The sequence below is a fragment of the Callorhinchus milii genome, unplaced genomic scaffold, assembly GCF_018977255.1.
Source record: "Callorhinchus milii isolate IMCB2004 unplaced genomic scaffold, IMCB_Cmil_1.0 Scaffold115, whole genome shotgun sequence".
Taxonomy (NCBI): domain Eukaryota; kingdom Metazoa; phylum Chordata; class Chondrichthyes; order Chimaeriformes; family Callorhinchidae; genus Callorhinchus; species Callorhinchus milii.
Window position 1 is genome coordinate 33,195 of NW_024704856.1, and position 22,422 is coordinate 55,616.

A 22,422-nucleotide genomic window follows, 5' to 3' on the forward strand; every position below is an offset into this window, starting at 1 on the left:
AAGATACTAAATCGCGTCTACGAGAGGTGGCGGGGCAGTGTTAGTAAAAGAAACCCAGTCAGGCGTATTATGCTGTAAAGTGGACTGCAGATTTTTGTTTGTAATTTGAACCCAGAGTAAATTACACAAAGGATTATTTCCCTCAAATCCACAACAGCCACCAGGACAGACGGAGAAGCAGTGATTTGCTTTCCCTGTCTGACCGCTCTCCAGCATTAGGTGGTGATAACCAGACCCAGGGACGGAGGAACACAATTAATGTCATCGGATTCAGTGGGAAACTGTTTATTCACATAAACGCATGAACATGAATGAAAATGGATTCGTCAATTATAAGCCAACACTGAGGAGAAGTTCCGAGTCCTGATCGTCCGAAAAGGAGGTGAAACAAATGCAGTTTCTTTGTTTGTTGTTGAGAAAGTTAGAATATTTCCGGTGTAATTCGTTGGGACTGTAATACAGCGGGCAGCCACTGGGCGGTGGTGTTGAACTGGTAACATACTCCGCATCTTTGTCTGACTCGAGAATCTCTTTGTCTCTCTGTCTCTCTCTCAAAAACACACTCTCTCTCTCTTTCTCACTTTCACTCGCTCTCTCTTTCTCACACACACCCAATCTCTGTCACGCTTTCTCCGTTGCAGACAGAGAGAGTGAGTGCGAGAGAGACTGACAGTAAAGGAGTGAGTGTCGTCGTCCGTCAGTTGAGGGCGTTGGCGGCCATCTTGGTGAAGGGGGGCTGGGTTGGGTGGTAGGTGTTGTCAGGTCGCGGCGACCATCTTGGTGAAGGCGAATGAGAGCCGGTCGGTGACGTCATGCGCGTGACGCTTGCAGCTTGGCGGCGGCCATCTTGGTAAAGGCAGCAGGGTTGGGCGGGGGGTGGGGGGGGGGGTGGTGCGTTGGGCAGTGACGTCACTTGACCGGGTCTCAGCGCCTGATGGTCCTCACGTGTGAAAGGCTCTGTACGAATCTTATTCGACGTTTAGTAATCAGTGGCAAAAAAGCCGCTCAGCAAAGCTCAAGTTTTTGTCGCTATTTCTTACTTATTTTGCAGCTTTGAGCTGATGACGGACATTCCATGGTTAACAATAATAATGATAATAATAATAATAGTAATAACAATAACAATCCTTGCATTTGACGCAGAGTTATTCGCGTCTTCTCGACACCTCAATGCAGAATAGACTGTACAGCGAATCCACTCTACGTACATCTGTGGGCGAAATCCGGACAGTTTTCCTCAACAGGAATGTTTGAGCCGCTTCTCTCTTTGCTGAGATTTTATAATAATAATAATAATCCTCGCATTTGATGTAGCGCTTTTCACGTCGCGAGGACGTCCCAAAGCGCTTCACAGAACACACTGTAAAGTGAATTGACTGTATATTTGTGGGGAACGCGGCAGCCAATTGCGCACAGCAATGTCCCACAAAGAGTCGTAGATTGAAAATGACCAATTTATTATTGGTTTTGGTTTTGGAGGGATTATTATTAGGCTCTGTGTGGAGTAAGGAAACTTTCCCAAGGTTTCGCCCTGACTGGAACTGAACTCAGGTCTCTCGCTTGCAAAGTGTTTCCTCTAAACACTGAGCCACATTTTCACGATGAATCACGAGCCCCGCGACACGCTGCCGCGTCATGGAGTGACACAGATATTCACGGAATAGCGGGGAATAAAGCCACACTTTCCCACTATTGCGCAGTCACTGTCCGGGCCTTTGAGTGTTAAAGGGTTATCTCAACAGTTCCATCCACGAGGTCTTGTCGGCTTAGGACAACACCGGCCATGAGATCAGGAAGCCAGTCTCCACTCTTTCCCTCTCTCTCTCTCTCTCTCTCTCTCTTTCTCACTCTGTCTCACTCTCTCTCACCCTCGCTCTCTCACTCTTTCCCTCTCTTTCTCTCTCTTTCTCTCTCTCTCTCTCTCTCGCTCTCTCTTACTCTCTCTATCTCTCTGTCAGTCTCCAGCCGGCAATGCCTCGGAGAAACACACACGTTTTTTTTTGCAAGTTACAGTTGATGTAATTCGTGTGAAATCTGATGGTAAAATAATTCTCATTAAGTCCAGGAGAAATAATGTGTTAAACATCACCAGGACTCTATCTGAGACTCACCGACTGTGGTCTCGAAGGGCTCTCGCTCACTCTCACTCGCTCACACTCTCTCTCATTCTCTCTCTCTCTCTCTCAAACACACGCTCTCTCTCACACTATTTCTCTGACTCTCTCACACTCTATCTCACACTCTCTCACAATCTCTCTCACGCATTCTGTGACCATCTCTCTCTCTCTCTCTCACTCACTCTCTGTCAAACATTCTCTCATACACTCTCACAGTCTCTCTCTGTCTTTCACACACTCTCTCTCTCTCACTATCGCTTTCACAATTTTTCTCTCTCTCTTTTAATTATTCTCTCCCATTCTCTGCCTCTCACACACTCCATTGTAGATAGACAGAGTGAGTGTGAGAGAGAGACAATAAAGGAGTCTGTGTCTCTGTGCCAGTGAGGGGAATAGGCGGCCATCTTTGTTAAGTCGCCGGGGTGGGGGAAGTTTGTTGGGGGGGTTTACACTCAAACACACTCTCACTACACATTACAATCAAACAAACAGTCACTACACTTGACACTGAAACACACAATCACTACACATTATATCAAACACTAAATGTGAAACTCAAACACACAGTCACTGCACTTTACAGTGAAACCCACAGTCACTACACTTTGCGCTGAAACACACAGTCGCAACACTTTCTGCTGAAACACACGTTAAGGTGAAGGGTTCGGGGGTGATGACGGTGAGGGTGGTGGACGGGTGGTTCGGGGGTGTGAGTGTGATGGTGAGGACCATGATGAGGGGGTGGGAAGGTGTGGGTGGGGTGAGGGCGTGTTGGGGGGGAGTGAGGGTGAGAGCGGTGGAGGGTGAGGTGGGTTGAGGGTTATTGGGGAGGGGGTTGGGGGCTCAGTCACTGGACCGCGTGAACCTCATTGTGATCAGTTGATGTTTCAGAGTCTGTCAATCAGAACCTTCATTCTGTCTCTTTGAGCTTTGTCTCAAACCTCCCGCCCCCACACCCTCCCACACCACCACCCCCACCCCCACGCACCCACCACTCCCCGACCGCCACCCTCTCTCCTCCCCTCCCCACCCCCCGCAACTATGTGTGACTGTGTATGTGTGACTGTTCGTGTGTGTGTGTGTGAAACAGTGTGTGAGTGTGTTTGTGTGACTGTGCGTGTGTGTATTTGAGTGACTGTGTGAGAGTGTTTGCGTGACTGTGTGTATTTGTGTAAGTGTCAGTGTGTGTGTGTGTGTATGTGAGTGAGTGTGTGTGTGTGTATGTGAGGGAGTGGGTGTGTGAGTGTGTATGTGAGAATGTGAGTGTGTGTGAGTGCGTGTGAATGAGTGTGTTAGGGTACCGGACTCGTTTGCCACCGAGTCCGCCCCCAGAAAATACGTTCGATCTTGAAAAACCGAAATGTTGGATTTTTTACAGTTTATTAAGCTTATTAATAATGTTGGTTATACAGAATTAATGCAACGTAAAATAACGGAGCAATACTACCAGTCCTTCCACAGTCTGCCGTGGAGAGATCTCTAAAATCCAAGCCTTTGCCCAAGCTTATATATCTCTTTCTCCTTTGTCTGCCTTTGTTGGGCGGTTTTTCACTATTCTAGTGCTTAATCGGAAAAAAATCTTATCTAAAAGCACAGAAAAAGGAGGCCAACCAGGGTACAACTCCGCCTGTTTTAAACCAGTTTGTCTGCCATTTGGCTCCCTTGGAGTGTGAGAGAGGGAGAGGGAGGGAGAGAATGTGAGTGAGAGAGAGAGTGTGTGTGAGAGAGGGAGAGGGAGTGAGATCGTGAGAGTGTGAGAGAGAGGGACAGAGTGCGAGGTAGCGTTTGAGAGATTGTGTGTGAGAGAGAGTGTGTGTCAGAGGGTGAGTAGAAGAGAGTGCGTGTGTGTTTGAGAGAGAGAGAATACGTTAGACTGAGAAAGTTGTGAGAGAGTGTGACTGAGAGAGAGAGAGAGAGAGAGAAGGAGAGTGAAAGAGCGAGGGTGAGTGAGCGTGGGAGAGTGTGTTAGAGAGAGGGAATGGGGGAGAAAGAGAGTGTGTGAAAAAGGGAGAGTGAGAGAGAGAGGGATAGTGTGTGAGAGAATGTGAGAGAGAAGCAGTGTGTGAGAAAGAGATAGAGTGCGAGAGAAAGTGTGAGAGTGTGTGTGGTTGTGTGAGAGAGAGAGACTGTAAAAGAGAGTGTGAGAATGAAAGTGAGAGAGAGAGATTGTGAGAAAGAGTGTGAGAGAGAATGTGTGAGTGAGTGTGAGAGGGGAGAGTGAAAGTGAGAGAAAGAGTGAGAGAGTCTGTGAGAGAGAGCGTGTGTGAAAGAGAGAGAGAGATTGAAATTCAGACAGAGAGAGAGAGAGTGAGAGAGAGAGAGAGGAGAGAGAGAGGTTCTCGAGAAAGATTTGAGCCGTGGGCCCAGTGTGAAAGGTGTAGTGTAAACTATACGCTTTATTGTATAACGACACAGATTATAAAAGGTTCAGCCTGGTGGCCATCACAGCCAAACACAGGTCATGGCTGAGGGTTTCCTCCTCATTAATCTGTCACCCGGCAGATCCTCAGAGGATCACAGTTTTTGCCGCCGTCGTTCTTACAGGGACTGAAGAAAGGATAAAGTTTCTCAGTGAAAGTCTGGGTGAAAGTGTGGAGATGAGACATGTTATCAGCGTTGTAAAATGTCACCTGTCCCCCCTCATAATCCAGGTAAACTCCCACCTTCCCGGGTCTCTCCCTCAGGGGCAGGCGGGTGGGAGGTGATGTACATGCTTTATATTCATATCCTTTTCTCAGATACACAACCCAGTATCCATTTCGTGTTGACAGTGGAATGCTGTCTTTCCTGTTGATGGATTCTTTGGCCAATCCCACGTCCCAGTCTGTCTTGTTGGCCACCTGCACCTCCCAGTAATGTTTCCCTGATGTGAAGCCCTCAGACCCCAGGACACAGACATCATTACAAAACCTCTTCGGGGAGTCCGAGAGCTGCTGCCGTATGTCTCCGTGTCTCACGCTGGTCAGGTCCTCAGAGAGGATGAGGTTGGGATGGGCTGTTTCAGAATCCAGAGTCAGAGAGGTCGGAGCTGAGAGAGAGACACAACACAAATTGGAGTGAGGCGACGTCTGGGAGCGCAGAATGTGTGTGAACATATCTACACCTGGAGACACAATCCAGCTCAGAGGGACACAGTCTATGCGAGGGTGTGTGCGATGGAGTGTTTGTGTGTGTGTATAAGAAAGTGTATGTGAGGGTTTTGTGTCTTTTAACTGTGGGTGTGTGAGGGCATGTTTATTTGTGTGTTTGAGAATTGTGCATGAGGAATGTACTTGCGGCTATGTGTGAGGGTATGTTTGTGGGTGTCAGGGTGCGTGTGAGGCTGTATGTGAGGGAGTGAGTGTGTGTTTATGTGTGAGTTATGGTGTGTGTGGAGTATTGGTGGGAGTGTATGAGGACTGTGGATTAGAATGCGAGTGAGGAATGTGGTTGTAATTGTGTGTGAGGATTGGGTTTGAGAGTGTGTGTGACGACTGTGGATGAATGTGTGTATGAAGGTGTTTGTCTGTGTGTAAGTGTGTATGTGAAGATGTGTGACGGTGTGCATGTGTGTGTGTGAGGTATGTGTGTCTGAGGATTTTTTTTTGACGTTATGTGCGTGACTGTTGTCTGTGTGAGGGTGTGTGTGATTGTGTGTTTGTCAATGGGGTGTGTGAGAGGGTTTGCGTATGTGTGTGAAGTGTGTGTGTCCATCAGTTGTGTGTTGTGTTGGTATTTGTGAGGATATGCGTTTGTGAAGGTTGTGTGTTTGTGTGTCTGAGGAGTTTGTTTGTGAGAGTTTGTGCATGAGAGACTGGTGTTTGAGAGAGTTGCGTGTGAGTACTGTTTGTCATGGGTATGTGTGTGAGGATGTGTGAGGTTTGTTTGCATGAGGTGTGTGTGAGGGTGTGTTTGTGCATGTTTGCATTGAGGGAAGTAGGTGTGTGTGTTGGGATCCAGGTGAGTGTATCGCTGTTGACAGGGCTTCAGTGTGAGAATGGGAGATATGTACCTGGGATGATGTTGTCTATAATCTGTCTCCAGAATGTGTTCTTCAAAGACCATTTGTACTTGGCAACAGGCAGCTCAGCAGTCGGTATGTGTATGTGTGAGGGAGTGTGTAGAGGGTATGCGTTGGGATCCAGCTGAATGCAAGTCTGTTGACACGGTTTCAGGATGAGAATGGGAGATATTTACCTGGGCTGATGCCGTGTATCATCTGTCTCCAGGCTGTGTACTGTATAGGCCCTTTGTATATCCCTACAGGCAGCTCATACACACACAGCGAAAGATGAAACCTCTCGTCATTGACCCTGAAATAAGACACGATCACATTATAAAGTGAAACTGCACCTTGCGTTTGGTTTGTGGGTTCAATTGTGGAATGTTTGGTAAAGATCTTTTCGTACCTTCTGTTGCCAGCAGCTTCCGCCTAATGAAATGAAACACAGACAGATGTTAGCTCGCACTGTGACACCACCAAAAACAACAACTTACATGACAACAGAATCTCTCATGTGCCAATTCAATATCTGATCTCTTTATCAATCACAATTGGATTGTCTGCTCCAGACTATGTGTAACTGTTACTGAACTACATTATAATGTCATCTCTTTACCTGCAGGAAGGTAAGATCGTCTTTTCTCATTTGTGTCTGTAACTCGGAGAGTTCTTGTTCAACAGAATGTAATTTGCACTGAATTTCTCGCAGATTTCTCTTCATTCGCTTTATAACCTCTTCCTCTCGCTGTCTGAGATCCCCCATCACTCGCTGCTCTCTGTCAGTCAGACTCTGGTGCATTTTAGCAAACTCACCCGCGACGTGGGTCTGCAGACCCTTAACCTGTTTCTGTAAATGTCAGACATGCGACAATGTACACACGGTAACCAGAGACACTCAGACATCACAACGTTTACAAACAGTAACGAGAGACACTGAGACATCACACCGTCTGCATACAGTAACCAGAGACACTGAGACATCACACCGGGTACACACAGTAACCAGAGACACTGAGACATCACACCGTCTGCATACAGTAACCAGAGACACTGAGACATCACAACGTGTATTCACAGTAACAAGAGACACTGAGACATCGCACCGTGTACACAAAATAAGCAGAGATACTGAGACATAACAACGTGTACAAACGGTAACCAGAGACACAGTGACAACCCAGACATCAGCCCACACACAACTTACCTTAAGTTGTGAAATCTTTTCTCTCTGTTTGGCTTCAGCTTGTAGAGCCTTTCCCTTCCTCTGTGTGAGTGAAGCTAAGGAGGATTTCACTTGATCCTGCAATAAATTGACAAAATAAAAGTATTTGACGTGAAAACATGACGTGGAAACAGAATGAATCCCTCGTGAGTTTATCGGTACCTTGTAGATTTCAGCAGCTTCGTCAATGGGAAGGAAGCTGTGGCCTCTGTGTTCTTTCGCATCTCTGCAAATGGAACAGATCAATTTCTTGTCAGTTTCACAGAACAGCTTCAGGTCCTCCCGGTGTTTCTCACACTGACGTTTAACTGCCGTCTGTGTCGGGTCTAGACAGAATTCACGAGCTTTCTCCACCATTTTGGCCAGAGCCCGATTAACCTGGAGTTTCCTCTCAGCAGTAACTTGGCGACATTCCGGACATGATCTGTTCTCCTGCTTTTCCCAGCTCCGGGTGATGCAGGAACGACAGAAGTTGTGGCCACAGCCCAGACTAACAGGATCAGTGAAGAAATCCAAACAAATGGCACAGTTTAGCTCCTCGGTCCAGCACTCAGCCTGGAGTCCAGAAGCCATGTTCAGCCCCAACACTAACCTGTTTGGCTTCTCAGACTATATGTGGACGTGGCAAAGGCTCAGTTGCCTCCCAAACCGGTTCCTCAGGTTTGCGATGACATTATTATTGTATCAGAAAAAATTTCGACTGAAAGCGCAGAGAGGAGAGGCCCACAGCCAGAACCACACATCTGTCCACAGCCCAGTCTCATTGCCAATGGCCTCGCAATCACACAGTCTGAGCTGATCCTCCGATGCACTGCTGGGGCTGGTGCTGTATGGTTCAAAGTGTGGTGCTTCGGATGAGACGTAAAACCAAGGTCCGGTCTGCCTGCTCGGGAGGACTGTAAAAATCTCCTGGCGCTATTCCAAGAGAAGGGAGTGTCTCTATCTCTCTGCGTCTCCTGGAATGATTATCTGTGCCGATGTATGAGCTCTGGGGAAGGGAAGGGCTGTGTTCTGGACACACGTTTTCTCTTTCGGTTCTGGTTGCCATGACATATATGAGCGACTTGAACAGATGAGAATGACATGCGTCAGAGGAACAAACTGTGCGACAATTAAACCAGAGATTTTAGACAAAGCTGTACAGAGGAACCTTTTCCAGGTGTCTTATCTTTTTTTCAACGCATCGAACACGTGAGAAGAGAATGGTCTCATTGCCCTGAGAGCAGCACAGGAGGAGATTGGGGGATGTGAAGGGAAATTTTAGGCCAGACTGCAGAGAGGGGGTTTAATCAATGGAACAAATTAACGCGATAGTCATAGTTTTGGGCATAGTGTGACTTTGAGGCATGTGCGAAAAAACTCGGTACCCCCATTAACCCAGTCCTTGTTAAACTCGATCGGCTCCCTGTCACAGAGCGGATCAATTTAAAGGTTCTCAAACTTCTAGTTAAATGCCTTCATGCCCTGTCACCCTGTAACATGCTCTCTCCCTACATTACTACACGCTGCCTCCGCTCGACTGGCTCCAGCCTCCTCCCTGTCGCCCACACGCTCCACAAAGATGTGAGATGGCTGAGATTATATCAGTCCCGTAGTGCACTGGTTGTAAAGCTCATCTTTGCAAGCAAAGCAAGAGGACCCGGGTTCCATTCCCAGCAGGTCAATACCAAGGCAAGTTTCCTTACCCCACTATATACCGAGCACTGAGTACGAACCCCGTGGTCAGTCGCTTGGCGGATCACTTTATGTTGATAATTATCCATTAAAACATTCCATGATCGCTCAATGCACAACTGTTTGGGGGACTTACTGCTGAGAGCAATTGGATGTTGCATTTCTTCCATACAATATACAGTCAGTTCACTTCACTGTATATTCTGGGAAGCGCTTTGAGTCGTCTCGAAGTCCTGTCCAATCACTGTATTAAATTGAAGTATTCTTAACTTTAATTGTGTTATTATCAGACGGTTAGATTTCAGTAATGGTAATTTCATCAATAATAATCCTAACGTTTGATACATTGCTGTGGAGCGTCATCAATCGTCTCAACGTGCTTCACAGTTTATACAGTAAAGTGTAGTGACTGTATGTCATCCGCGCCAAACAGTGCGATAAGCAAAAGTTTTTCCACAATCTTTGAAAGCAATGTTGTGTATTCTTTCAGGTGTGTGTAAGAGGTGAGTGTGTGAGGCATGAACACATGTGTCTACGATAGGTGTTGATGAGGTGTCTGTGAGGTGTGTGAGTGGTGTGTGTGAGGGCTTTGTTTGAGGAGTGCTGTGAGGGATGTATGTTTCAGATATGTGTGAGGTGTGAGAGAGGGTTGTGTGTGAGATTTGTGTGCGTGTGTGTGTTGTGTGTGTGCAAGGCGTGTGTGTGTGTGAGGTGTCCGGGTGTCTGTGAGGGTGTTGCTATTATGTGCATATGTGAGAGAGGAGTCGTTATGTGTATGTGTGAGGGAGTGTGTGGAGGGTATGTGTTGGGAGCCAGGTGAATACATGTCTGTTGACACAGTTTCAGTCATGAGAATGGGAGACACTTACCTGGGCTGATGCCGTGTATCATCTGTCTCCAGGCTGTGTACTGTATAGGCCCTTTGTATATCCCCACAGGGAGCTCATCCTCACACACCGACAGATCAAACTCATCGTCACTGACCCTGAAATAAGAGACGATCACATTATAAAGTGAAACTACACCTTGTGGTTGGTCTGTGGCTTCAAATCTGGAGTGTATGGTAAAAATCATTTCATACCTTCTGTTGCCATCAGCTTCCTCCTAATGAAATCAAACACAGACAGAAGTCATCTCAAACTGAGTCACCACCGACAACAAAAAGTTACTTGTGGATTGCGTCTCTCAAGACCCAATGCAATCTCTGATCTCTTTATCAATCACAATTAGATTGTTTGCTCCAGAATTTTGTGTAACTGTTACTGAACGATATTATATTGTCATCTCTTTACCTGCAGGAATGTGAGAGCGTCTTTTCCCATCTGTGTCTGTAACTCGGAGAGTTCTTGTTCAACAGAATCTAATTTGCACTGAATCTCTCGCAGATTTGTCTCCATTCGCAGCAAAACCTCCTCCTCCCGCTGTTTGAGATCGCACATCACTCGCTGCTCTCTGTCAGTCAGACTCTGGTGCATTTTTGCAAACTCAGCCGTGACGTGGGTCTGCAGACTCTTAACCTGTTCCTGTAAATGTCAAACATCCGACAATGTACACACAGTAACCAGAGACACTGAGACATCACACCGTGTACACACAGTAACCAGAGACACTGAGACATCACACCGTGTACACACAGTAACCAGAGACACACTGACAGCCCAGACCTCAGCCCCGACACAACTTACCTTAACTTGTGAAATCTTTTCTCTCTGTTTGGCTTCAGCTTGTAGAGCCTTTTCCTTCCTCTGTGTGAGTGAAGCTAAGGAGGATTTCACTTGATCCTGCAATAAACGCACAAAATAAAAGTGTTTGACCTGAAAACATGACGTGGAAACAGAATGAATCCCTCGTGAGTTTATCGGTACCTTGTAGATTTCAGCAGCTTCGTCAATGGGCAGGAAGCTGTGGCCTCTGTGTTCTTTCGCATCTCTGCAAACAACACACAGCAATTTCTTGTCAGTTTCACAGAACAGCTTCAGGTCCTCCCGGTGTTTCTCACACTGACGTTTTACTGCCGTCCGTGTCGGGTCCAGATTGAATTCACGAGCTTTCTCCACCATTTTGGCCAGAGCCCGATTAACCTGGAGTTTCCTCTCAGCAGTAACTTGGCGACATTCCGGACATGATCTGTTCTCCTGCTTTTCCCAGCTCCGGGTGATGCAGGAACGACAGAAGTTGTGGCCACAGCCCAGAATAACAGGATCAGTGAAGAAATCCAAACAAATGGCACAGATTAGCTCCTCGGTCCAGCACTCAGCCTGGAGTCCCGAAGCCATGTTCAGCCCAAACACTAACCTGTTTGGCTTCTCAGACTATATGTGGACGTGGCAAAGGCTCAGTTGCCTCCCAAACCGGTTCCTCAGGTTTGCGATGACATTATTATTGTATCAGAAAAAATTCCGACTGAAAGCGCAGAGAGGAGAGGCCCACAGCCAGAATCACACATCTGTCCACAGCCCAGTCTCATTGCCAATGGCCTCGCAATCACACAGTCTGAGCTGATCCTCCGATGCACTGCTGGGGCTGGTGCTGTATGGTTCAAAGTGTGGTGCTTCGGATGAGACGTAAACCCAAGGTCTGGTCTGCCTGCTCGGGAGGACTGTAAAAATTTCCTGGCGCTATTCCAAGAGAAGGGAGTGTCTCTATCTCTCCGCGTCTCCTGGAATGATTATCTGTGCCGATGTATGAGCTCTGGGGAAGGGAAGGGCTGTGTTTTGGAGACATGCTTTCTGTCTCGGTTCTGGTTGCCATGACATATATGAGCGACTTGAACAGAGGAGAATGACAAGCGTCAGAGGAACAAACTGAGCGACAATTAGACCAGAGATTTGAGACAAAAAGCAGCTCAGAGGATCCTTTTCCAGGTGTCTTATCGTTTGTTAAACGCATCGAACACGTGTAAAGAGAATGGTGTCATTGCACCGAGAGCAGCACAGGAGGAGATTGGGGGATGTGAACGGCAATTTTAGGCCAGACAACAGAGAGGGGGTTTAATCACTGGAACAAATTACGGCGAAAGTCATAGTTGTGGGCATAGTGTGACTTTAAGGCGGGAGCAAAAAACTCTGTACCCACATTATCCCAGTCCTTGTTAAACTCGATCGGCTCCCTGTCACAGAGCGGATCAATTTAAAGGTCCTCAAACTTCTAGTTAAATGCCTTCATGCCCTGTACCCCTGTAATCTGCTCTCTCCCTACATTACTGCACACTGCCTCCGCTCGACTGGCTCCAGCCTCCTCGCTGTCGCCCACAGGCTCCACAAAGATGTGAGATGGCTGAGAACATATCAGTCCCGTAGTGCAATGTTGGAATGCTCACCTTTGCAAGCAAAACAAGAGGACCCGGCTTTCACTCCCAGCAGGTCAATACCTAAGGCATGTTTCCTTGCTCCACTAGATGCCGAGCACTGAGTACGAATCCCGTTGTCAGTCGCTTGGCGGATCACTTTATGTTGATAATTATCTATTAAAACAATCCATGATCGCTCAATGCACAACTGTTTGTGGGGAGTTACAGCTGAGAGCAATTGGATGTTGCAGTTCTTCCACAAAATATACAGTCAGTTCACTTCCCTGTATATTCTGGGAAGCGTTTGAGACGTCTCGAAGACGTGATCAAGCGCTGTAATAAATGGAAGTATTCTTAACTTTAACTGTGTTTTATCAGATGGTTAGATTTCAATGATGGTAATTTCATTAGTAATAATCCTAACGTTTGATACATTGCTGTGAAGCATCATCAATCGTCTCAATGCGCTTCACAGATTATACAGTAAAGTGTAGTGACTGTATGTCATCTGCGCCAAAAATTTTCTACAATCTTTGAAAGCAATCGTAAGGAACCCAGCGACAGACTGTTCTGTAACAATCATAGACATTTAAAAAAGTGACTGCATGATGAGAAACACAGAGCAAATGTCTTGCAACAATAATTCGCTTAAAAAAAGTGCAGTTAATTTACTCTTCAATCTATTGTGTGAAGAGCTTTCCGACGACTCCAAGAAAGGACGAGGCGGTATATCAAATGCACGAATTATTCCGCTGATGTTGCAGCAGCGTTTACTGTAAATGTCTCTTCCTTTATCCCTTTGCTGCGCAAAACCACAACGGTGACATCAGCGCGAATGCTCAACAGCGTGTGTGCACCACATGCTCCCAGGTGGGGAGGCGTGTGAGCAGTCACTCGGACAAGTCAGTGGCAATACATGAACATGTCGTTGGCCGCACATTTAACTGCGGAGGTGCGCACATGTACACTCCAGTGGCTACACATGTGTGCGCGAATGCCGATGAGGTTGTGAGGGTGAGCTGTGAGTGTGCATGGGGGAGACACCAGGGCTGGAGCTTCAGCCTCTCCCACTGCAAGGATAACCTTCCCTGTTAGTTAGTCAGTTAGTCAGTCAGTTAGTTATCTAGTAAGCTATCAGGGCTTCGGCTGCTTAGGATATGGTGAAGGTGTGGCTGAGGGAATGGGAGCCATCTTTGCCTGTCGGAGGCGGCTGGTGGCTGGTGAGAGAGTGAGCGATGGGACAGTTGGGGCTGCTGCTCTGGGACAGGACGGGACTGGGCGGGGGCTGCCAACTCTGGAGCAGAGGGAGGTCACGGTGGGAGTCCACGAGAGAGAGAAGGCGGCGTGGGAGGGAGGGAGTGCGGTGGGAGAGAAGGACATCATGGGAGGAGCGGATGGAGGGCGGGCGGGTTTTGGAGGAGGAGGAGCATTTGAACGCAGAGATGGGGAGCGAGGGATCAATGGGACAGTGTCAGCCCGTGGGCTAAAGAAGCCATCGCGGTGGGTGGCGTAGGGGGGGCGGGGGGGCTGGGGATGGCGGTCATGGCTGAATTGCCAGAGAGCGGGAGGGGAGGGAGGACAAGGCAGCAGAAGGATAATGGCGGGGACTTGCCCCACCCTCGCGGGTTTGAAACTGGCGCCAGGAAGTCACGTCACTCTCATCACTCGACCCGGGCGGCATTCCGAATTGGCGCCCGGAAGTGACGTCCGACAGCGCGAGACCTGACCGCTATTGAGTGACGTTTCAATGTCGGTGGTGGGGCTGAAGCCGCTCGTGGTGAACAGGCGGTGACTTCACCACATCTCATCCCGTCGGTGCCCGTCCGCGTCCTTTTGTCCCCGACACCCTCGGCCCTCTCCCTCCGCTGTTCGCGGCTAACGCTCGGTTTACCCGGGGTGTCCCGACCGTCCCCGCCGCACGTCGGCTCGCGGCTCAGCCCACTACGTCAGTCACACGACGTCACTGCCCGACTCCCGCCGCCTTTACCAAGATGGCGGGCGCCAGGCTCCTGACGTCACACGCATGACGTCACTGACCGGACTCATCGCTGTTACCCAGACGGCCGTCACCACCTGATTCCCCCCCCCCCCCCGACCCTTTCACACAGATGGCCGCCAGTGCCCTTCAGAAAGGCACAGAGATACACTCCTCTACAATCTCTCTCTCTCACACTCACTCTGTCTGTCTGACATGGAAAGAGAGAGAGTCAGAGAGAGAGTAAGACAGAGAGTGAGAGGGAGAGATAGAGAGGACCCCGAGAAAGGTTTGAGCCGTGGGCCCAATTTGAAAGGCTTAATATAAATTACAAGCTTTATTGTATAGCGACACAGATTATAAAAGGTTCAGCCTGGTGGCCATCACAGTCAAACACAGGTCATGGCTGAGGGTTCCCTCCTCATTAATCTGTCACCCGGCAGATCCTCAGAGGCTCAGAGTTTTTGCCACCGTCGTTGAACAGAGGACGGAAGTAAGGATAACGTTTCTCAGTGAAAGTCTGGGTGAAAGTGTGGAGATGAGACATGTTATCAGCGTTGTAAAATGTCACCTGTCCCCCCTCATAGTCCAGGAACACTCCCAGCTTCCCGGGTCTCTCTCTCAGGGGCAGCCGGGTGCGAGGTGATGTACAAGCTTGATATTCATTCCCGTTTCTCAGATACACAGCCCAGAATCCCTTCTCTGGTGACAGTGTGATCTGTCCTTTCCGGTTGACAGACTCTCGGGCCAATCCCACATCCCACTTGGTCTTGTTGGCCACCTGCACCTCCCAGTAATGTCTCCCTGATGTGAAGCCCTCAGACCCCAGAACCATCGCATATTTACTAAACCTCTTCGGGGAGTCAGGGAGCTGCTGCCATGTGTCTCCGTCTCTCACGCTGGTCAGGTCCTCAGACAGGATGACCCGGGGATGCGCTGTGTCAGGGTCCAGAGTCAGAGAGGCCGGAGCTGAGAGAGAGAAACAACACAAAGTGGAGTGATGGGACGTCTGGGAGCTCAGACTATGTCTGAACACATCTACACCTGGGGACACATTCCAGCTCAGAGGGTCACAGTCTGTGTGACGGTGCGTGTGAGTGTGTGTGAGTTTGTGTGAGGGTGTGTGTCGGGGAAGTGTGTGAGCGGCTGTATGAAGGTGTGTGTGAGAGGCTGTGTGATGGGATGTGTGAGTTTCCGTGTGAGGGTGTGTGAGTGGATGTGTGTGCGAATAATTGTGAGGGTGTGTGTGAGTGGATGTGTAAGGGTGTGCCTGTCAGCAGGGTGTTTGAGGGTGTTTGTGAGGGTGTGTGTTTGAGGTTGTGAGTGTGTGCGACGGTGTGTGTGAGGTTGTTTGTGAGGGTGTGTGTGATCGGGTATGTGTGAATGTGTGTATGAGAGTTGCGTGTGATGGTGTGTGTGACTGTATGTGTGATAGATTGTGTCATGATCTGTGTGAGGGGATGCGTGAGGGGATATGTGAGGACGTGTGTGATATGTGAGTGTGTGTGAGTGTGTGTGCAAGGGGTTTTGAGGGTTTTGAGGGGTGGTGTGAGGGGTTTGTGAGGGTCTGTTTGAGGGTTTGTGAGGTTGTGTGTGTGGGCGTGTGAGAGTGGTTTGTGAGGGTCTGTGTGGGGATGTTTGTGAGGGGGTGTGTGTGAATGTTTATATGAATGTGTGTGGGAGGGCTTTTGTGATGGTTTGTGTGAGGAGGTTCCTGAGGGCGTATGTGCGCGTGAGTGTCTGAGGTGGAGTGAGAGGGATTGTATGAGGGTGTGTGTCAAGCTACGTGTGAGGATGTGTGTGAGGTGTGTCTGTGAGTGTGTTTGAGGCGTGCGTGTGAGGTGTGTGTGGGGGTGTGTGAGGGTGCGTGTGAGGGGTACACACCTCTGAGGGTGTGCGAGAGTGAATGTATGTGTGAAGTTGTGTGTGAAGGTGTGTGAGAGGGGATGTATGAAGATTTGTGTGAGGGTTTGTGTGAGTGTGTGTGGGGGGGGGGCTGTGTGAGAGGAATGTGTGTGTGTTTGAGGGAATGAGAGAGGTGGTTATGTGAGGATGTGTGAGGGTACGTGTGAGGATGTGTGTGAGGGGTATGTGACGGTTGTGTTGATGGGTGTGTTTGAGGGATGTGTGAGGTTTGTGAGGTTGCATGTGAGTGGTGTGTGTAAGGGTTTGTGTGAGCGGTTGTGAGAGGTGTAGTGTGCTGATGTGTGTGAGGGTGTGTTTGACGATGCGTGTGAGTTGTTGGGTGTGAGGGTGTGTGTGAGGGTTTGTGTGTGAGCGGGTGGTGCCTGAGTGTGAGAGTTTTGTAAGGGTTTTTGTGTGAGGGGATAGGTGAGTGTTTGGGTGAGCGTGCATGTGAGGGTCTGTACGAGGATCTGTGTGAGGAGGGAAGGGTTGTGAGAGGTGTGAGTGGGTGTGTGAGGGCGTGTGTGTATGACAGTGTAATAATATTAATAATAATAATAATAATAATCCTTGCATTTCATATAAAGCTTTCCAGCATTTTTCGACGTCTCAAAGCGCTTCACAGAATATAATATGAAGTGAATTGACCGAACATTTGTGGTCAAAACGCGCCAGCGAATTGCGCACAGCAGCGACCCACAAACAGCCGTGGATTTAAAATGACCAATTTAGTATTGTTTTTCTTTTTTGGAGGGATTCTTATCAGTTGTGTGGAGTAAGGAAACTTGCCCAAGGATTCACCCTGCCTGAGATTGAACCCATGTGTCTCGCTTGCAAGGCGAGTGCTCTAAACACTGAGCTTCAGGACTCCACATACAGGATGTGTGTATGAGGGGGTGTGAGATGTTGTGTTTGAGGGTGTGTGTGAACGTGGGCGTGAGGGAGTGTGGGAGCGTGTATGTGAGGGTCTTTATGACGGTCTGTTTGAGGCTGTGTGTGAGGGGCTGTGTGAGTGGTTGTGTGAGGTTAATTATTTTGTGTGCGTGTGTGCGTGACTGTGTGTGTGAAGGTGTGCGCGAGGCTGTGCGTGAGAGGGTGTGAATGTGTGAGTGACGTGTGTTTCAGGGTTAAGTCTGTAATAGACGTATGTGAGATGTGTGTGTGTGTGTGAGGTGTGTTTGTGGGTGAGGCGTGTGTGAGGGATGTTTGTAAGAGGTGTGAGAGAGAGCTGTGTAACGTAAGCAGCGCGTATGTGAGAGTTGTGTGTTTGAGGGGTGTGTGTCAGGTGTGGTTAAAGAGTTTATGTTTGGTTTGTGTGAGATGTGTGTGAGCGTTCTGTGCGAGTTTTGTGCGTTACTAGTATTCTGAGGTTTGTGTGTCAGATATGAGTGTGTTGTGTATTCTTTCAGGTGTGTGTAAGAGGTGAGTGTGTGAGGCATGAACACGTGTGTCTACGATAGGTGTTGATGAGGTGTCTGTGAGGTGTGTGAGTGGTGTGTGTGAGGGCTGTGTTTGAGGAGTGCTGTGAGGGGTGTATGTTTCAGATGTGTGTGAGATGTGAGAGAGGGTTGTGTGTGAGATTTGTGTGCGTGTGTGTGTTGTTTGTGTGCAAGGCGTGTGTGTGAGGTGTCCGGGTGTCTGTGAGGGTGTTGCGATCATGTGCATATGTGAGTGAGGAGTCGTTATGTGTATGTATGAGGGAGTGTGTGGAGGGTATGTGTTGAGATCCAGCTGAATGCACGTCTATTAACACGGCTTCAGGATGAGAATGGGAGACATTTACCTGGGCTGATGCCGTGTATCATCTGTCTCCAGGCTGTGTACTGTATAGGCCCTTTGTATATCCCCACAGGCAGCTCATCCTCACACACCGACAGATCAAACTCATCGTCACTGACCCTGAAATAAGAGACGATCACATTATAAAGTGAAACTGCACCTTGTGGTTGGTCTGTGGCTTCAATTCTGGAGTGTATGGTAAAAATCATTTCATACCTTCTGTTGCCATCAGCTTCATCCTAATGAAATCAAACACAGACAGATGTCAGCTCACACTGAGACACCACCACCAACAAAACGTAACATGTGGACTGCGTCTCTCAAGACCCAATGCAATCTTTGATCTCTTTATCAATCACAATCAGATTGTTTGCTCCAGAATTTTGTGTAACTGTTACTGAACGATATTATATTGTCATCTCTTTACCTGCAGGAATGTGAGAGCGTCTTTTCCCATCTGTGTCTGTAACTCGGAGAGTTCTTGTTCAACAGAATCTAATTTGCACTGAATCTCTCGCAGATTTGTCTCCATTCGCAGCAAAACCTCCTCCTCTCGCTGTTTGAGATCGCACATCACTCGCTGCTCTCTGTCAGTCAGACTCTGGTGCATTTTTGCAAACTCAGCCATGACGTGGGTCTGCAGACTCTGAACCTGTTCCTGTAAATGTCAGACATCCGACAATGTACACACAGTAACCAGAGACACTGAGACATCACAACGTGTACACACGGTAACCAGAGACACGCTGACAGCCCAGACATCAGCCCCGACACAAATTACCTTAACTTGTGAAATCTTTTCTCTCTGTTGGGCTTCAGCTTGTAGAGCAGTTTCCTTCCTCTGTGTGAGAGAATTTAATGAGGATTTCGCTTGATCCTGGAATAAATACACGGAATAAAATGGTTTGATGTGAAAACATGACGTAGAAGCAGAATGAATCCCTCGTAAGCATATGTTTACCATGCAGAATTCAGCAGCTTCGTCAATGGGCAGAAAGCTGTGGCCTCTGTGTTCTTTCGCATCTCTGCAAATGGAACAGATCAATTTCTTGTCAGTTTCACAGAACAGCTTCAGGTCCTCCCGGTGTTTCTCACACTGACGGTTAACTGCCGTCTGTGTCGGGTCCAGACTGAATTCACGAGCTTTCTCCACCATTTTGGCCAGAGCCCGATTAACCTGGAGTTTCCTCTCAGCAGTAACTTGGCGACATTCCGGACATGATCTGTTCTCCTGCTTTTCCCAGCTCCGGGTGATGCAGGAACGACAGAAGTTGTGGCCACAGCCCAGACTAACAGGATCAGTGAAGAAATCCAAACAAATGGCACAGATTAGCTCCTCGGTCCAGCACTCAGACTGGAGTCCAGAAGCCATGTTCAGCACAAACACTAACCTGTTTGGCTTCTCAGACTATATGTGGACGTGGCAAAGGCTCAGTTGCCTCCCAAACCGGTTCCTCAGGTTTGCGATGACATTATTATTGTATCAGAAAAAATTCCGACTGAAAGCGCAGAGAGGAGAGGCCCACAGCCAGAACCACATAGTCTGTCCACAGCCCAGTCTCATTGCCAATGGCCTCGCAATCACACAGTCTGAGCTGATCCTCCGATGCACTGCTGGGGCTGGTGCTGTATGGTTTAAAGTGTGGTGCTTCGGATGAGACGTAAAACCAAGGTCCGGTCTGCCTGCTCGGGAGGACTGTAAAAATCTCCTGGCGCTATTCCAAGAGAAGGGAGTGTCTCTATCTCTCTGCGTTTCCTGGAATGATTATCTGTGCCGATGTATGAGCTCTGGGGAAGGGATGGGCTGTGTTTTGGAGACATGTTTTCTCTCTCGGTTCTGGTTGCCATGACATATATGATCGACTTGAACAGAGGAGAATGACAAGCGTCAGAGTAACAAACTGAGCGACAATTAGACCAGAGATTTGAGACAAAAAGCAGCTCAGAGGATCCTTTTCCAGGTGTCTTATCGTTTGTTAAACGCATCGAACACGTGTAAAGAAAATTGTGTCATTGCCCTGAGAGCAGCACAGGAGGAGATTGGGGGATGTGAAGGGCAATGTTAGGCCAGACAGCAGACAGGGGGTTTAGTCAATGGAACAAATTAACGCGATAGTCATAGTTTTGGGCATAGTGTGACTTTGAGGCATGTGCGAAAAAACTCTGCTCTCTGCTCTCGCCCTACATTACTACACGCTGCCTCCGCTCGACTGGCTCCAGCCGGCTCCCTGTCGCCCACAAGCTCCACTAAGATGTGAGATGGCTGAGATTATATCAGTCCCGTCGTGCACTGGTTGTAAAGCTCACCTTCACAAGCAAAACAAGATGACGCGGGTTCCACTGCCAGCCGGTCAATACCTAAGGCAAGATTCCTTACCCCACTATATGCCGAGCACTGAGTACGAACCCGGTTGTCAGTCGCTTGGCTGATCGCTTTATTTTGATAATTATCCATTAAAACAATCCATGATCGCTCAATGCACAACTGTTTGTGGGGAAATACTGCTGAGAGCAATTGGATGTTGTATTTCTTCCACAAAATATACAGTCAGCTCACTTCACTGCATTCTGTGAAGCGCTTTCAGACGTCTTGAAGACGTTATCAAGCGCTGTATTAAATGGATATATTATTAAAGTTAATTGTATTATTATATGACGGTTACATTTCAATAATGGTAGCTTCATTATAATCCGAAGTTTGATACATTGCTGTAGAGCAACAAAAAGTCGTCTTAATACGCTTCACAGAATATACAGTAAAGTGTAGTGACTGTATGTCACCTGCGGCAAACAGGGCGATAAGCAAAAGTTTTTCAACAATCTTTGAAAGCAAACGTAAGGAACCCAGCGACAGGCTCTTTTGAAACAAATCATAGACAGTTAGAAAATGGGATTGCATGATGAAAATCACAGAGCAAATGTCTTGCAACAATACTTCGCCTATAAAAAGTGCTGTTAATTTACTCTTCAATCTATTGTGTGAAGAGCTTTCCGACGAATTGGAGAAAGGACGAGGCGCTATATCAAATGTAGGAATTATTCCGCTGATGTTGCAGCAGCTTTTATTCTAAATGTCTCTTCCTTTATCCCTTTGCTGCGCAAAACCACAACGGTAACATCAGCGCGAATGCTCACCCGCGTGTGTGCACCAACTGGTTAGAGCACTCGCTTTGCAAGTGAGAGACCTGAGTTCAATTCCAGGCAGAGGGCGAAACCTTGGGCAAGTTTCCTTACTCCACACAGAGCCTAATAATAATCCCTCCAAAACCAATAACAATAATAAATTGGTCATTTTCAATCCTCGACTGTTTGTGGGACATTGCTGTGCGCCATTGGCTGCCGCGTTCGCCCACAACTATACATTCAATTCACTTTACAGTGTGTTCTGTGAAGCGCTTTGGTACGTCCTCCCGACGTGAAAAGCGCTATATCAAGTGCAAGGATTATTATTATTATTATTATTCATAAGGTGTGGCTGGGGGAATGGGAGGCATCTTTGCCTGTCGGAGGCGGCTGGTGGCTGGTGAGAGAGTGAGCGATGAGACAGTTGGGGCAGCTGCTCTGGGACAGGACGGGACTGGGCGGGGGCTGCCAACTCTGGAGCAGAGGGAGGTCACGGTGGGGTCCACCAGAGAGAGGAGGCGGCGTGGGAGGGAGGGAGTGCGGTGGGAGTGAAGGCCATCATGGGAGGAGCGGATGGAGGGCGGAAGGGTTCTGGAGGAGGAGGACCATTTCCAGGCAGAGATGGGGAGCGAGTGATCAATGGGACAGTGTCAGCCCGTGGGCTAAAGAAGCCATCGCGCAGGGGTGGGGTATGGGGGGGACGGGGATGGCGGTCATGGCTGAATTGCCAGAGAGCGGGAGGGGAGGGAGGACAAGGCAGCAGAAGGATAATGGCGGAGACTTGCGGGTTTGAAACTGGCGCCAGGAAGTCACGTCACTCTCATCACCTGACCCGGGCGGCATTCCGAATTGGCGACCGGAAGTGACGTCCGACAGCGCGAGACCTGACCGCTATTGAGTGATGTTTCCATGTCGGGGGGGGGCGGGGCCTGAAGCCGCTCGTGGTGACCAGGCGGTGACTTCACCACATCTCATCCCGTCGGTGCCCGTCCGCGTCCTGTTGTCCCCGACACCCTCGGCCCTCTCCCTCCGCTGCTCGCGGCTCCCGCTCGGTTTACCCGGGGTGTCCCGAGCATCCCCGCCGCTCGGCGGCTCGCGGCTCAGCCCACTACGTCAGTCACACGACGTCACTGCCCGACTCCCCCCGCCTTTACCAAGATGGCGGCCGCCAGATTTCCCACGTCAGGCAGACAACGTCACAGTCTGAGTCCCGCCGCCTTTACCAAGATGGCGGGCGCCAGGCTCCTGACGTCACACGCATGACGTTACCGACCGGATCTCATCACCGATAGCAAGATGGCCGTCACCACCTGACTCCCCCCTCCTCCCCCCAACCCATTAACAAAGATGGCCGCC

General features: G+C 48.8%; 3 protein-coding genes across 3 annotated transcripts in view; all 3 read right to left on the reverse strand.

Annotated features, from left to right (window-relative positions):
* Nucleotides 1-4,459: 4,459 nt before the first annotated feature.
* On the reverse strand, nt 4,460-11,379 carry LOC103174116 (zinc-binding protein A33-like). Its single transcript, XM_042345846.1, has 7 exons — nt 10,956-11,379; nt 7,484-7,578; nt 7,304-7,399; nt 6,716-6,946; nt 6,506-6,528; nt 6,294-6,409; nt 4,460-5,145 (listed from the first exon to the last, which is right to left on the reverse strand). Exons 1-7 carry the CDS (start codon nt 11,269-11,271, stop codon nt 4,601-4,603), a joined length of 1,422 nt encoding a protein of 473 aa, XP_042201780.1. The 5' UTR covers nt 11,272-11,379; the 3' UTR covers nt 4,460-4,600.
* Nucleotides 11,380-14,683: 3,304 nt separating this feature from the next.
* The window catches only part of LOC103174229 (zinc-binding protein A33-like), a 44,796-nt gene continuing 37,057 nt past the window's right edge, over nt 14,684-22,422 (reverse strand). Inside the window, exon 6 of the mRNA XM_042345838.1 lies at nt 14,684-15,228. Within this exon, the coding sequence (XP_042201772.1) occupies nt 14,684-15,228 (545 nt within the window). The remainder of the gene's footprint in view (nt 15,229-22,422) is intronic.
* On the reverse strand, nt 18,314-19,406 carry LOC103173571 (nuclear factor 7, brain-like). Its single transcript, XM_042345845.1, has 3 exons — nt 18,905-19,406; nt 18,725-18,820; nt 18,314-18,601 (listed from the first exon to the last, which is right to left on the reverse strand). The coding sequence occupies exons 1-3, from the start codon at nt 19,313-19,315 to the stop codon at nt 18,359-18,361; spliced, it is 750 nt and encodes a 249-aa protein (XP_042201779.1). The 5' UTR covers nt 19,316-19,406; the 3' UTR covers nt 18,314-18,358.